The following is a 16,580-nucleotide window of genomic DNA, read 5'->3' as shown; positions in this document are numbered from 1 at the left end:
TACATCCGTGTTCCAGTCTTTTTTTCCAGTATTTTGAAATGTGCTGTGAAGAAACTAATGTTTCTGCTGCAAAAGCCTAGTTGAGCACAATTGCTCTCTCTAGCTAAAATGCAGCGTATGTATTTCACTAAGCATATGCCTATGAAAGTATGGTGTTCCTTCTAAGAAAATATGTGAGTCCAGTTTTAACTTTGATTTGGTTGGACAGAAGAGTTATTGTAAGGCTCCTGATATCAGTCTCTATAAGACTTCCTGGCCTCTTTTCTCAGAAAATGCCCCCCCCCCCCCGTTTCATTCTGTCTCTTTCAGTTTTTTGTTTTTTCCTCCCTTCTTACTTCTGTGCCAGGTAAATTTACTCCCGAGTAAGCTTCCTTTAAGGGAAACTGCAAAGAGGGGGGAGCAATCTTTCCTAAGGTACCCTGCATCTCACTTTCCTATGTGTAGTTATTAAAAATAATAGTAGTAGTAATAATAATAATAATCTAAATTAGGCTTACTATTCCTCTGCAAGTTCAGGAAAAATTGTTCACTTTTGTATTCCCGTTAAATCAAATCTATGGCTGTTTTAATTATGCTTAATAAAAGATCCTCTCCCTATCTATCTTCCTTAGTACATGATAGGAGCATTGATTGTGCTCTCTTCCCCAGTAGTGCCTGTGTACATAAGTATGTGTGTGTCTCTTTGGTAGTACAAATCTTGCTGTGAAATCTTGCTGTGAATCCTATATTTTGGAGGGTTGGACTAGATGACCCCAGGGTCCCTTTCAACTCTCCCAATTTGTGGCTGTGTGGAAGGACATGTGTCCGCAAGCATTGGAGGGTAATTCTTAAATTCTGGTGTGGTGATGGAGTTGAAATTCAGCCTAGCTTTGCTCTTTAGTTTTAAAAGGTGAGAGGTGAAGCTGTGATGTTTTGAAGCACAACTGGTAATATCAAGCATTTGAGTGATTACAGTGTTTATCATTTTGTCTACTATTTAAAAATCAGACTTCAAAATCAATTCAAAGTTTAAGCACATACAAATACATATGGGCCTTGACCAATCCTGTAAATAAAGGGCAGGAAAAATTTTTTGTCTGCAAATGGTAAGGCTGAAATGTTAAAAAAAAAAAAAAAAATCCTATGAATTCTGACTCTCTGGCCATTTTTTCCCATATATAAGGGCGTGGCATTGTTCCGCGAATGACCAGAGGGAAATCACACAAAATGATAGCCCTTTCCTGTAAATAAAGGAAGGAAATATGATCCCTTAGAAAATTTCTAACTTTGGTAAATGCTTGAATTGCGGAGTTTCTTGTTTTGTTTTAAATCTAACCCTATTTTTAAAAATCTACTCCTTACCCTTCATTTCCTTTATTCAAATGGTAATTTAGCCAAAATATTCAACATTTTCAATAGTATAAAAGGTTTGCTGAGACATGAACTCTGCACATGCACAGAGACTAGATCAGCTAAAAAAAAAGGAAAAGGAAAAGAGAGAGAGAGGAAGGGGAGAGGAGGTTTGGAGAGCTTGGGCTGCAGGGAGAAACTTATCCAAATTTCCTTATGTAAAACTTGGAACCATTGAGGGAAATCACCCTTAATGTGTCCTTTGCTCCAGGGGCTACGTAAGACAAAAGAGTTAAGTACTGGACCGTCAAAGTCAGGAGGTTGCCAAGTTTCAAATCTTAACATGCCAAATTCTTTTCACAGGTAAATATCAAAGCATTCCCCCCCTCAATGGGATGTAAATCACAGACTTTGTTTGTGTGCATTTTAGGAACAGCATTTCCTGACAGGCTTCTCACATGAAATAATTTTCCCTTTTAACAGGATATGTGGACCCCGATAACAAAGTGTTTGTCCCTTCTTTTCTCCCACAGCAACTTTCTTTCTGTTCTGTGAAACAAGTCTGAATCCCTGCTATATTAGTGACTTCCATCTCTTTGCGGCTTTGACACTTTAAGTTACAAGTAATCTGTTTTCATTTATTTATGTCTATGAAATTAATTGAAGCACAACCAAACGTTGTTTGTGGAATGGTATTTGTTTACCTTTTGCCTGAGCATTTCTTATTAATTCTGTCATTTTGGCTAGTTCAAGGTACTTACACAACTTTAAATTGCCATTCATTTTCTTGGTATTAAGTCATTTCCCAGTATTTTGCTATTAACATCCTAGCCGATATTGTCACATCAAGAAACACTCTTTTATTTTCATTGTTACTTCAGATTTCTTAAAATTGTGTGTCTTAGCATTTATTTATGGTTCCTCATAGGTCATTGTGTGTGTGTGTGTGTGTGTGTGTGTGTGTGTGTTATTATTATTTTGACCTTGTATTTTTTTACAGTTCTCTTTCTCTACATATGGAGTAATTTTTTATTTAATAATATGGGAGGGAGACGATAAAAAACCAAAGTGAAGGAAAGCAAACAAACTTAGCAGATAATAACAGTAATTATCTGGAAATGTGATAATAATATTGTAATGAATAAAAAGCTTAATCCGCTAAGATTTTTATTATTTGCAGCTTCCCACGGAAACTGAGGACATCCCTTTTGCCTTTCGCCCCTTCCCTTTTCTATTTTTCCCTTTCTGCCCCTTACAGGATATCACTTCTACAAATGTGTTACTACAGATCCAATGAAAAGCTTCGCCACCACAAGACCTGCAACAACAACAGACACCAAAGTTTTCAAAGTGGCCACAGCTATCTCTTTCAAAGGATATAGACTGCCGGGGGAGTGGGCCTGACAAAGGGGGGAGGAGTTGAATTGCAAGGACATTTTCTCACTTTTGAACCTCAAGACTGTGCTCCGGCATTGAGAAGATACATGCGTAAAAATATCACAATTGTCTCAAGATATGCAACTGATACTTAATTAGTTTGTTTTGTATTATGTGTTATTGCGTAGGAATGTTGAAATGTGTCTGACAGTGTGTTATTTCCACAAATGGGGGGGGGGCTATTTTGTGGCTATTTTTGTGTGTAATTGTTTTTATGTTTAATGTCTTATTCCTTACAACCCAGTGGAGGATTCTCATACATTTTATGCTTTTAACAGACCAGGCTATTATGTAGTCCAATGTTTAGAACTAGATAAATTTATAACCACATTTAGTTGTTTCACCTGGCACTCTGCCAACTTCCCTACCCATTTTAAAATGTGCTAAAACTCACTTTACCAAGGAGGAGCTTCATGAAAGTGCATATGCTTTGGTTTAGCAGGAATAATCCCTTATAGAGTTAAATTGACTTATTTGGACAAATGCCCTCTAAGAATGGTTTTATTTTAACAGATTGGTTTGAGAAGTTGGGAACCATGGGGCAAGATAAATTCAAATTGGACTCATTTTGAATTGGGCAAGTGTATCCAGGCTGCAATTAGCTTTTTGGTCCTTAAAGTGCAAGTGAGCAACTTCCCATGACTGCAAGACCAGAGCCTATAATAATAAAATCCCATAGAATGGCCAAGGCAAGGACATTTCCCTCATGACGTGCCCAAACCTGTGCCAGCTGGGGTGAGTGCCAGGCAACATGGTTAATATGAAAGCCCTAAGTGGATTCACCAGGGATTGCCACTACTATGACACCATGCCGGTGTGAGACCACAGAAGAGCTACCTTCGCACCTGAGAACACAAAAACGGTGGAGCTAAAAAAAACCAAACTGCATTTTTTTCAGTCAGTAGCGGACCTTCCTGCTAAATGTAAAGCATAGACCACTATTGAACAAAATACAACAGGTGTTCTTTTATGTGATATCCTATATCCAGCTATCTGCACTACTATACTTGCAAATGACCTAAGAGGCATGGCTTGCAAGTCCCCTTCAGGTTTGCACAAACCCACACATCTGGTACGGTGGATACCAAGTTATTATTTAGTGCATATCTATACAACATACACGTACATTATTGTATTGGTCCGTGTTGCTCCCTCCTTTGCTGCCCTGCTCAACCCACCTCCTTTTCCATTAAAGCCTATTCCCACTCACAGGGCACCCCTACCTTCACCGAGATTTAGGGTGCGGAGAAAAGATTTGCAAGTTCTTACAGAACTTTAATGCAAATCTATCTCCGAATGGGGGACTGTTACGGAAAGGGGGGGGGCATGTCTTCTTCACCTTCTTCTTCGCTACAATATATCAATTTATTTCCAATTGTCAATGTCAAAAGGGACTAAAATTTATAAAATTCATAGAAAATCAACGTGCCAATTTGCTCAATTTCTCTAGGACTCCATCACACCTCCCCTGTCCTCCATAATCCCTCAAGCAAGGTGTCAAGACCCTAATCCTGTCAAATCACTCTGCCAAGCCTTTCCTCCGGGCAATGCCAGGTGGCAGACTATGCATACATGGACCATTGTCTTCTCATCACCGGCACTCAGGATGTGCTTATCTGCGCATATCTCCAGCTCTGCATATTCCCCCCTCCCTCCTCCATATGTTAATCCGGTGTAACCCAACCTCTCCTTAATGTATTCATGATGTAATCTGTGTAACCCAACCTTTCCTTAATGTATTCATGATGTAACTGGGATGTGTTTTGCACTGTATTCTGGGACATGGGGGGGAGTTTCAAAAGTTCATGTCACCCCTTTCTCGCTGTTCAATCTTGCCTTGAACCTGTTGCGCAATAAACTTGGATCTTCTGCAATTTGCTCCTGTCCGGCTGAGCTCATTTTCTTCCGCAGGGACCCACGGACTTAGTCCGATGAGCTGGGTGGCAGAGTAGCCCCGCACCCAGATTTTAGCCGTAACAGAACGGACCTCCAGAATGAATCAAGTTTGTAACCCGAGGTACCACTGTAACAGGAATGTTGAGTATTTCTGATTGACATGGCATCAGTTTTCAGCCTGGATGCCACTCCTATTTTATGACAGGCTTATGACATATATATGACTTTTCTAACAAGTTGTTATGGGTAATCTAGGGAAACTTTTAAAAAAGAGGAGCACCCATTGTTTGGGGCTTCTCTCTGCTTTTTCAATGTTGTAGTTTGAAGTCTTGTTGCAACCATAAAGATCAGGCCTCCTGGCCATTGTTTTGCTTCTATTTATTGACCATCCAACCTAAGCCTGCAGAACTCACTGCTGCACACTAAGGAGATGGAGGCTCTAATAAGATGTCTGAATAATGACTTGGGAGGATATTAAAACAGCTGTTTTTAATTATTTATTTAAATTTCTGTTCAACCTTTTTAAAACTAATATTCAAGGCAAAAAGGTTATTATTCCATCCAACCACTAAGGAAAAAAGAGGATATGAGTACTTTTGAGTGGTATTTAGCAGTTTGAGTGTTTTGCTTAAAGCTTGCAGATGAACAGCAAATGTGGGTTGATAAACCTTTTATGCTGTTCCAGACTTTCTATAACCATTTTTCATTGCTCATTTCAAGAAGCTCTGCATAAAGGTTTTTCTCCAGATTCTCAAAGTAGGTAGCTAACTTTTACTATTAAATGTTCAATTGTGTATTGAATATGGTTGAGTAGGTTTTCACTGTGCCATAAGTTCCAAGGAGACGTCTTGGAGGGGCTGTTTGGATCAGGCTGAAGGTTCGGGGCTCAAAGAGTTAGAGGCCAACAATCCCAGGGGTTGGGAGACTGGTTTCATCCAGACCCCACTAGCTAGACGTTCTATGGGGGAGATGTTGCGGTGGGAGAACCAAATCCCAAAGAAGGACTCAGGGGGCTGTCCTCTAGCCAGCCCAAACCAGCTTCCTCGGAACTGGCTTCTGCGCTGCTGGAGTAGCCACTCACTTCCATTCCTACTGGCCAGCCTTGCCTACAGGGAGGCACCAGGTGCCAAGCCTGACGCCAAGCCAGAGCTGTCTCCTCCAGTCTGCCAGCACTGCTGCGAACACAAGGCTCAGGTCCAGCCCACCAGGTGTTTCCCCGTCCAAAGATATGTGCCGCTTACCATGCTAAAGCCATGCCCACCCCTGTCCTTAACAGCAGGGACTCTAGGTGTGCCAACCATTGAAGGAACATTTTCACCTGCTGCGTTAACCTCTTGCCTTGCTTATGTACCATACTGATTTGAGTGTTCAGGTTTTTGGCAGGAACCGTAATCTGAATATGAGTTCTTCATCCAGAAGAGGGCAAGACAGTTTGGATAGAATTGGGTGCCGTTTTGAATCAAGATGGTGAACTGAACCTTTCAAAACTGCACTGATTTTTGGTTTCTTAGAATCCTGAGTGGTTCCAGGTACAAGGCTGCTATGTAAGGAAGGTTTATACAATATAATAATTTTATAGATGAGGTCTATTACATTTACAGATGCTGCTCCATTACTATTTGTAAACTTCTTCAAAAACGGTTCTCAGCTTTTGCGTTCTTTTCTGTGGTAACTAAAGTGATAACACATTATGATTGGAATGGTCATTAGGTATAATAGATATCCAGTTGGAAACTTTGATCTCTTACACAAGGAGGTGTGATAGCAGTGAATAAATCAGTGTTAGAAAGTATGGAAGATTGAAAGAACAATTGCAGTACATGCATTACTTTTGCAAATGGCTCAATTCATGGTTTTAAAAACAAAGTCTGAAAAGAAATAGCTGAAAAACAATAGCTAAAAATCATTTCAGTCCCTCTACTTAGGCATTTTTTAATCAACTACCTTGAACACGAACAGGATCTACCAAGTTATGGGAACAAAATTAAAGTGCAGTCCATCCAATGTGCATCTTTGCCACATTCATCTGCAAACTGATAAAGAAATTCTAACACAATGTTACCTACTTTTTGCTGCCATGCAAGGCTACGCATCCTCAGTCTTTATATGAAGGCATGAAAACCTCAAATGTATGTTGTGATAGAGATGTATAGTATTGGCTCGTTTCACGCCTGTTATGAAACCCAAATGTTCTAAATACATGATGCTTTGCTGCCCTTTCAATACTACGCTTCCAAATGAGGTTGCGCAGAATGGTAGCTTCTTGTGCTATCCCTGCACAGTACGTGCTTTCAGGACATCCATTCTTCACAGGAGCAACCACACAGGTGGACTCCAGTCACTATGAAGGGAAACGGGGGCTTTACAAGGAGATGCCAGAAACTTAACTGTGATACATCTCAGGTATTATACATGCAAAATCTATTTGTGCTGGAAGCTGTGTTTCTGGCATTGTGTGCCCTTAAAAATCTTAAAATTTTAACATGCACTTGATCTTAGCCAAAAGGCCGAGAAGCGATCTTAAAATTTTAACATGAACAAGGTGCGCGATGAAGCATTACACACCTTATCTGCCACGTTGGCCATGGAGAAAGAGGGAAAATGATTCCATTCCAGGAATTATCCTCAGCTTGTACAAAGCCCTCTGACTGCAGTCTAATGTGGTAAAGCTCAGATACTGTTTACAATCTGAGAACTAGACCAGAGTTCTAGCCCAGGAGAACCAAGCTCGGCTCTACTCCTCCCTTAGGTTGCCCTAACCCCACTCTGGCGGAATGACAGCAGGCATGGCATTTGCTAGCAACACTGGATTGCGGGAAATGCACACTTCCCTGATTGAAGCCTTTTGCAGGCCATTTTCACAAAGACAGTTCCTAGGCAATCCTTGAAAAATCTTAAATTGGACACTCCCAATTGTGTGTTTTCTTTAGAAGACTGGACCTGTGTTTCCTGTTTGCTGAATATATCTCCCAACCTATTTCCAAGCCACTTTGTGTGCATGTAGTAACCATAAGAACAATAAGCCTGTTTTTTCTAAAAGCTAAAATGTATAACAAATGCACTGTGGATGTATGCAGTCTACCTAGTTTGAAGACTAAAAACATGTCCAGAATATAAAAAATGCAAAGACAACAGAAAATATTCATATTTATTTTTTTGTACTCAGCACATACAAAGATCAAAACAAATGTAATAGCATTTGTAAACGTACTTTAAATTAAAAAAATTAAACTATCATGTATTTGCTCTGAAGGAGAAGTAGACTTACCCTCATTTATAAAGTTAGATTCTGTAAAATCATATGAACAACACTAGCACTTTAAAATAACCCCCAAATAGCAAGATATTCCTTATTTCAATCAATTTCAAAAGATCACAGCTTGAAGGCCAAATCAACACGTGAACCAAAGCTGGCACTGTTATCTCCATATTCAAGAAAACCAAGAAAACCAAAACTATCACAAGTTTAGCCTGTCTTGTTTAAGGAACCTGAGTGTGTAGCTAAAGAATGTATATCCAACTGTAGAAGCTGAACTTGTTTATCCATATCTCATGTCAAAATACATAGGTCTAAACTATCTTTTAGAACCAAAATCTTGGGATGCATTCAGACAGCTAATGTCCTTGCATGATGAGCTCAGGATTGGGTCTTAGGTGCTCATATAAACCCTCTCTCTGCTCCTCACACAACCCAAGGCAAAAATGAATGACTACAGACAGGAACTGTGGTTGGAATGGAATGTGTGAGCCTGGGATTCCTGAACACGTAGGCCAAATAAATTTGGGACAGAGAAGAAGTAGCACCAGAAGCATCACCAGGCTAAGGTGGTTTTTCTTTCATCTAAGAACACAAGTCTACTGAAAGACAACACCACCAGTTATTAAGGCACCATCTTAACACCCGTTCATTACTTTATAAGCTGATCAATAAAATCCAAAGAGTCAGATGTGCTATATAAATATATATATATAAACTCTAGTGATTTTTGTATAATTGTTAACCTGGTGCAAAAACCTATTTGTTTCAGGGATAAACAGAATTTTTAAAAGCATTTCATTATTAGTCATCTGGATCCCTTTATCACTGGCCATTAAGTCATATTTAATAACTACAATTATATTGACTCCTGATTTCAGTATAACTCAAAAGAAAAAAAGCGAAAGACTATCATTGCTGGATTTTATTCATAAATGAAACCACAGAACAGCTGCAACTGTGTGTAAATGAAACAAAACAAAAATGCAAAGGCTACAGTAGTCAAAAAATAATGAGAGTTTTATAAACTACCTGCAACATTCCAGAATTTGGGGCATATTTCTTAGCTTTTTCCAAAGTAATGGAACTACAGCTTGCAAGTCTTTGTCTACTACACCTTATGCTCTATGGATTATGACACAATTTTAAAAACTTATTTGGAATGCAATGAGTATGTGAGATGATGCATAAAGCGGTGAGAGATGGTTCTTTCTCAAAGGGTTGTCATGAGCTTATCCTGATACAACAGGCTCTGGATCCCAACTAAGTTCTTCTGGTTCTGGTCCTGAATATACCACAAATTGCTGTCCTCTCCATTTGGGGATTGTTTCCAACAGAGCCTGTCATCCTGATAGGGTGGCCTGAAGCATGTGCAGAGTGATGGTGAATGAGAAGCAAAAAGGAAAAACACAGTTATGAATGACAAAATAAATGAGCTGATCACATACATGGAAAATGAGACAACAGTGGGGGACTATATGGGTGGAAAATATTAGCAGGGGGGAAACCCAAGTGGGGAATGAAGAACTGAAACCACAGATGGAGTACAATCCTCTAGAAAGTTCACCAAGTCCCACTTCAATGAATGGGAGAAACACACTGTCCATCTGTGCACTGCAGGCTGTGCAGAACTTTCCCCCCGGAGGATTATGTGCCGTGCTTTCCCCTACATGTGTATGCATGGAATTGCAGACACAGACACTTGCAAAGTGGCATACGAGTGTTTATTCTGCCTCAAGTAGACCACTTAGAAGCTGTTCACCAGGTTTATCTCAGAGATGTGCTCCATGAAGAAAAATGATGAAACAGCCCTAAGGAGTTTTCAACACTTGAGAGCTGTTTTTGCACATTAATGTAAAAACAGGTTAGTTGTACACTGAAAATGTACTGAAATCATGTGCACTGCTCTATGTGGGCATTATGGGTAATGTGGAAATGCTACCTGAACGTGGGACTCCTTTTTGTTTTTATTACTTAATTCTATAAAAACATTAAGACATAACAAAAAAACCCCACATTTAGACAAAACACTAAAACATACAAAATATAATTCACTACACAATACATTTCCACCAACACTTTTAGATTGGTAAAAGCTGAGAAGAATAGAGAAAAACAGAGGGCAGGGCAGCATCCCCCCCCTTTTTCCAGGGTTCATTTTTTATGAAACTTCCATTGTTTCCATTTCATACACCAGCTCCCCCCATTTCAGGTATGACAACCTTACTTTCCACCAATGTGCCTCCTTTTTTGCCTCCACTGATGTTGGAGGTCTGATGGTGCTAAGACAAGGTTTCCACAATGCCCGGGGGGCGGGGGGGGGGGCTCCCAAACTCAGACCTGCCTCCCTATTCTGTGACCTCTCCCCCCCCCCCATCGAGAGAATGATCCAAAACATCCAATGGCCTGTGGGACACCCTGCCAAAAACAGGAGAACTCTGCAGCCAAAATCTGTATACATGTCATACCCATTTCATTTACACCAAGTTCATTTTGTATTTTTTGATGAACTCTAAAAGGCTGTAAGCGTAGTCAGCTACTCCAAGGCTGAAAACGTAGCTCTCTCAAATTGACCCATTTAAAGAAAAAAAATCAGTACTAGAATTTTTTTAAAAAAATCTGTCTTCCATAATTTATTTATATATACCATTGGTTCTTGTTTGTCCAGCCAATGGTAGTTTTAATGATATTCGATAAGACCAAGGAAGTTTCAGGCTCTCATTTTAATTGAAAAAATCTCATTAACCATCTTCTGAATTATTTGTGCCATCATTTCCCTTCTCCGATCCTAACTAGATGATAGATTGTCCATGCTGTTTAATTTTATAATAGTTTTCTCTATCAATAACTGTCTCAGAAAATCAGGATTCTTTTTAAATAAAAATGTCCCATTCTTTGATGGGCATAAAAATCTTTACTAGATCCGCCTTCAATTTTTATTTTATTTTTTTAAAAACTTGTTTGTTTTTAAAATGATTATATGATTTTGACAGCAACTTTCTCTCTGCAATGTTGCTTCTCAAATTCTGATTTCTCACAAGCCATATTGCATTTTTTAAAATTTCTGGTTCTTCAAAAAGAGAGTTGATTCTGCTTTGAGGCCTCCCTTTCCCATTAATGCAGAGTTGGGGGGGCTATTTCAGCCGGGGGGCAAAATTCCCTTCTGAGGGTCAAGTGCCAGTGTTGGGTGAGGCCAGAGAAGCAAATTTTATATTTGCACAGTAAGCTGCTTACTGTGCAATCATTCCTCCACTCAGGTAAATGAGGCATTGGCAGTGCTCAAGGATATTTTCCAGTGAGGCAAAAATGCTTGCAGTGTGAAGCCTCATCTGCCCCCCTGGGCCTGAGCAGCACCCCCCCCCCCGGCATAATGTGTAGCAACCCATGCCATGTCCTCGCGTTATGGACTTCTCCACTCTTGGCATCCAATAAGAAGGGGGATGAGAGGGTTGTGTTATGCACCATTCCCATATCACAGATTTCAGGTTTCATAAAGTCTACCAATTTCTCTCTTTTTATTTTAGCTATCTGTAATTCTACAGGCTTGGGTAACCCCAAAAATACAGCCAAGTTTTGTTTCTGTGTTGCCATCTCCAAAATCACAGGTTCCTCTGTGAAAAATTCCTTCACATCCCCTCTTTCTCAAATAGCCTTTCTTCCCCAGTATTCAAACTATATACATTATCTCTGCAATCCTTACCTTTAAGATAGGCCAGAATTATTGAGGTGCTGGTACTGCAGATGATGGCTGAAAATGAGAACAGTGGTTTGCCTATTCTCATACAGTGAGAGCATAGATGAGCTGAGGATTTCCTGGCACTGTGCTCATCATATGCTTAGCCCCCAGGTGACACCAGATTAGGAGCAACATGTTGTACACACAAACACACACACGGTCCTGTTTCCCAACTAGTCAGATCATCGCCCCCCTAGACTGAATAACTTTTACAACATCTGCACAGAGCAATCACTTACCTTAGATTTACAGGAGGATGTGAGTGCCAGTGTGATTGGCCAGGGTGCATATTGGGGTGATACGGAGGCTGGAAATAAAATATGAACCTAGGTTACTGAAGAATTTGTAATCTCACTTACATAGGTTAAAATTTCCACAGCAGCCTTTTAGGTAGGTAGGTAGGTAGGTAGGTAGGAAGGAAGGAAGGAAGGAAGGAAGGAAGGTACTGAAACTGCTTACACACTGGCAGAGAACTTTATAGTTGCCTATAAGGCAAATATTGATTCCAATTCTGAGCAAAAACACATTCAAAAGTTTACTTTGACTTTTGAGGTTCAACTTCACACGCAGCCTTTGCAACTTCAGAAGCGACCCAGGTGTGCCCTTGACTAGAAGTAAAGTGGGGAGTCCCGAGATCTGAGAATGAACTATCACTTCAGACTCTGGGTGATCATGTTTTGAATGCAAAATGAATAAATAAAAGGCTTCCCTACAACTGGATATAGTAGTGGGGGAATTAGGCAAGAATATTTCCTTCTTCTGTGCTAGTTTTATATTTGCAGTGGTGGACGGGCATTTTTAACAAAGCGATTCCCTCTCCTGTAATCTGAAATAGTACAGGCATTCTGCCTTCTCACAGTCTCTTATGCTGTATGTATCAATCCAGTCTGAAATAAACCTAATTCTCTGCTGAAAGTGACACCACTCTTATACCACACATTCCTGGGTCTAGAAGCATACTTCTGAATTGTTGCAATACTCTAAATGAGACACTGATACTACTTTTGTGGCTGGTCGGCCATCTATCTCACTAGGCTGCTGTGACCATTTGTCACTTCTCTTTTTTCTGAGTGCTTGAGTTTATGTACATCTGTTATGTATCGCCACTGCGTCCAAAATGGAACCACACAATTGGTAGACTGACAGTATCCTCCAAGTGATTTTGATTTGTTTAAGCATTTTCACACATTTCATAGGTGAAATCTTATAATCTCAGTTACTCATTGCTCTCTAATAAGTGTACATGTACAATGCATAGATTTGAAACATAAATTTAATCTTAATCAAACTTTCTAATTTTCTTTTTTAAAGAAATCCCCTTGAATGCCGGCTTTCAGATACGGCTTCACTTTTAGCCAACATGCTTCACAAACATACAAACATATGAAAGACACATGACATTAGCACACCAAAAATATTCACAAGGGTAGGCAAGCAAGAAAGTCACTTTGATCATGACACTGTTGGTTCTATAACTAAGGTAACAGAAAAATAAGAATTCAGTATTCCTCTTACCTGATAGTTATGGACTTCTTGGTTATTTTTAGTGCTAAAACAAAAATGATATTATTATTTTTTTGCATAGTTCTCATAAAGTGTAACATAGAAGCTTATCTTATTAATGAACAAGGCAAGCTAACGCAAGGGGAAAAAATGCCTTTAAGATCTTAGCAAGCAGGTTTGAATTATGTTTTAAGTAGTGTAGCTATTAGAATGGCAGCTCAAGAGACTGCAACTTGCGGAGGTGCTTTTGCAAAACATTGCCTGCATCTCCCCTCTTCAATCCCTCTCACGCAGCTGACCAACATGATGATGTGCTCCATTCTCCTTCCAAGAGCATATTGCCACCTGTGCCTCAACCTTGTGAAGTGAAACATTTGAGGCAGATGGAACATCCGCAAACATTCCAAGTTTGCCTAAGCCAGTGTCTATGGAAGACTGGTTTATTAGATTTATACCCCTCCAAGTACCCAAGGACAGTTTACAGCATAAACAATTCCCAACTGAATTCAGTTGCAATGGTTCAAATCAGTTTTGAATGTTGGGGAGGGAGGATTCAAACACTGGAGAAGCACATGATCCTGCCGCCTGCTTCTGAACCACAAATTGTGCTCAGGAACATCATGTATTCTGAGTTAAGAGATGAGGAGCGTCTTGTAAAATGCTTGTAAAATGTTTTCTGTACCTATTCTGATCCCTTAATGGGACACATTAGGAGTTTCTGCACTAAGAGGTTTGCAGTACATTTATCTAGGGGCAGCTTGGATAGCAGATGCCAAACCAAATAATTAATGTGAAAGATGGATCACACTTACCAAATCTGGGGTGCTTTCAGAGTGTTGCTTGCTAAGAGAGGGCACAGAAAAGCAAGGGTAAACATCACTACTTTTGAAAAAAACCAACCCTCTGTTTTTTATACAGGATAACATTCCAGCATTACATAAGGGGCAGCAAGTGACAGAAGGGGGAATAAGTAGGTCTGTCTGCCCTAAGTTTTCATGTACAGCCCACATGGTCTCCATCCAACTCCTACTCATGAAAACAGGGTGGAGATGAATGAGGAGCCTACAACTGAACTCTCTTCTCTGTACTTCCCAACCTAGGCACATAATGAAAATTTAATGTACAGCCCACTTCTGTGGGTGAAAAGGAGATTCTGTGACTGAAGATTGTGCCAAAAAGCTAATGTAGCTATGCTTAGGGTCCACCTTCAAAAGACGTTGATGTTGTCCAGATGTCACGTTATGCCATAGGTTAGCACAGCACGAAAAAGCTGCAGAGAGCCTCTTGACTTGTGTTCCGCCCTTCACTCGTATCCTCTGGTGAGACCACAAGAAGTTCAGAAGCTTCCACTTCCAACTTAGATTATTCACAACTTGTTGTGTCACTCAATCTAGACACAGCATGAATCTTAACTATGGTTCATTTAAACAAACTTCAAACCAGGGGTTATGAAGTTGACTTGTTTAAACAAGCCATAGCTAACATTACCCACAATTTAGGGTTCCAGTGTCATACTGAACTGTAGTTAATGGAAATTAGAACTGAAATCATCTGAGCTCTTCCTCGCAGGTGTGCGAGAAGAGGGGAGGAGAACAAGGCTTGCTGTGCCTTGCTCTCATCATGCTAAACTATGGTCTGTCTCATGAGTGCTGCTTCTTCATAACTGTAGGTGTTGTCGACTTCTTTAAGGCCTCTGTTGTATTTGATGAACAACGTACAGAGAAGTCCCTTGTCTGAACTTGGGGCTTTTCAAGTGCTTCTGAGCAGCAATAAACCAGAAAAATAATGAGTGCGGGAAAGGAAACTGACAGAAACAAAACAAAATGAACAAAATATAATTGGGAGGGGAGATTTAAGAACAAACTAGCAAACAGGAGCACTACAAAGTGGAAGGGGAACTTTGTTTTAGGACATTCCCTTGCATTTCTTCATGGTGTGATGAAACAAAGCCATTATGGTATGTGAGATGCAATGGAGAAAATAAGCTCTAATTTTAGTTAAGCAATTTGCTTAATGAATATGGCATGCAAGTTCTAACCTTTGAAAGTTGAATGCCTTCGGGATGGGTATCGCTTGCTGGGCCTCCTTTCAAAGGTACTGGCTCTGCGTAGTCTGGATCCACGTGTTGCCTGGTATTCTGTTCGACCACTTAAAAAAATAAGAAGTAACGAAGACTTACAGCGCATTTCTATATAATCTACTTGGAAGCAAGTCCCAGCAAGTTCAACAATGTTTTCCTCCAGGTAAGAGGGCTTAAGTTTTCAGCCTTAGTTTACTTCACTAACAGCTCCCATCCTCAAAACACAAAACCTACACAGTCATATAAATGCTGTATGCAAAACCAAGACTTTAGCTTAGTACAGCTGTATTTTACATTTATTTGTGGCTTCATAAATCATCTCTTTCCCCAAGAAAATTAAAGACAACAAGGACACTTCATAGCAATCAATATAGCTACAAGTCTGGCTATCACCCAGTTTCAGAAATCTTAAGTGGATAAATCGTTGGAGTCTCAACTGACCAATTAATTCTGCATAAGCCTGCATATCATACTGTGAGTGACACCTGTCAAGGATACAGGTGCTGCTACACTAAAGGAACAACGCCTCACAAATGCAGAATGGACATCATGTGTCACCTGTAAACGTATAAGTTCCACAGATAAAATGATTTGAATGGGCTCATATGGGGAAAGGCAACCTTAAGAAAACTGGACCCAAAACTGGCCATAACAATAGCAATAGCATGAACTTGGCCCAGTAACAAATTAGCACCCAGTGCAGATTTTTGAGTATAGGTGTATATACTGGGGGGGGGGGGATTGCCTGTCCTGCAACCCTAAAGTACCAGATTACAAAAACCTCATCCTCAAAAGAGTCCTCAGAATATGTGCAAAGAGCTGCCTTGCAAAGCAGAAGCGAAGCCAAGACCTCCAGGACCTCCGGAGGGTTTCCCTACTCGTGCTCACCCTCTCCAATTGCTAGAAGGAACCAGACACCATTCCTACTTATCCAAGCCTGCCAATGTGTCTGGCAGGAGAGAGACTCCTATTAAAACAAGCAAACAAACAAGCCAATTTTTTGTGACTTAGCAGCTTCTGTGGCCTTATTTGCAAGGGTGCATATGCAACTAGGTACCTGAATCGGAAGCGGGATCCCAGCCTGATAAAATCTGACCGGCTAGATTTACTGTTTGCAGGTGTGCGCAACCGAAAGAAGGCATGGTGCTCCACTGCACATTTCCAGAGATGCTTGCACGTTTTAGCATTGTCTAACCTGAAAACAAATGTGTGCTCTTGCTCTCTACCCTGAAAGACAAAAAATGGAAGCCTTGTAAGTTTTCATGCAATCAACTCACCAACCAGTGTCACAGAAAGAGAGCTTGAACTGTCAATGTGCTGAATATCTCAGGGTCAACTGCTGA

At 40.2% G+C, this 16,580-nt stretch overlaps 2 protein-coding genes across 3 annotated transcripts in view; both read right to left on the bottom strand.

Annotated features, from left to right (window-relative positions):
* MOCOS (molybdenum cofactor sulfurase) overlaps positions 1-16,580 on the bottom strand; it is a 563,966-nt gene that overhangs the window by 229,658 nt on the left and 317,728 nt on the right. The gene's annotated exons all lie outside the window — the stretch shown is intronic.
* EPB41L4B (erythrocyte membrane protein band 4.1 like 4B) overlaps positions 7,793-16,580 on the bottom strand; it is a 68,164-nt gene continuing 59,376 nt past the window's right edge. For both annotated transcript variants that reach the window (XM_083583894.1, XM_083583895.1), the window contains exons 11-16: positions 16,295-16,464; positions 15,196-15,305; positions 13,970-14,000; positions 13,170-13,203; positions 11,894-11,961; positions 7,793-9,279 (exon numbers count right to left, since the gene is read on the bottom strand). In XM_083583894.1, the coding sequence (XP_083440020.1) occupies positions 9,132-9,279; positions 11,894-11,961; positions 13,170-13,203; positions 13,970-14,000; positions 15,196-15,305; positions 16,295-16,464 (561 nt within the window). In that variant the 3' untranslated portion in view covers positions 7,793-9,131. The remainder of the gene's footprint in view (positions 9,280-11,893; positions 11,962-13,169; positions 13,204-13,969; positions 14,001-15,195; positions 15,306-16,294; positions 16,465-16,580) is intronic.

The sequence above is a fragment of the Podarcis filfolensis genome (genome assembly GCF_964270895.1).
Source record: "Podarcis filfolensis genome assembly, chromosome: 13".
NCBI classification, from domain to species: domain Eukaryota; kingdom Metazoa; phylum Chordata; class Lepidosauria; order Squamata; family Lacertidae; genus Podarcis; species Podarcis filfolensis.
This window is presented reverse-complemented; position numbering and strand designations above follow the sequence as displayed.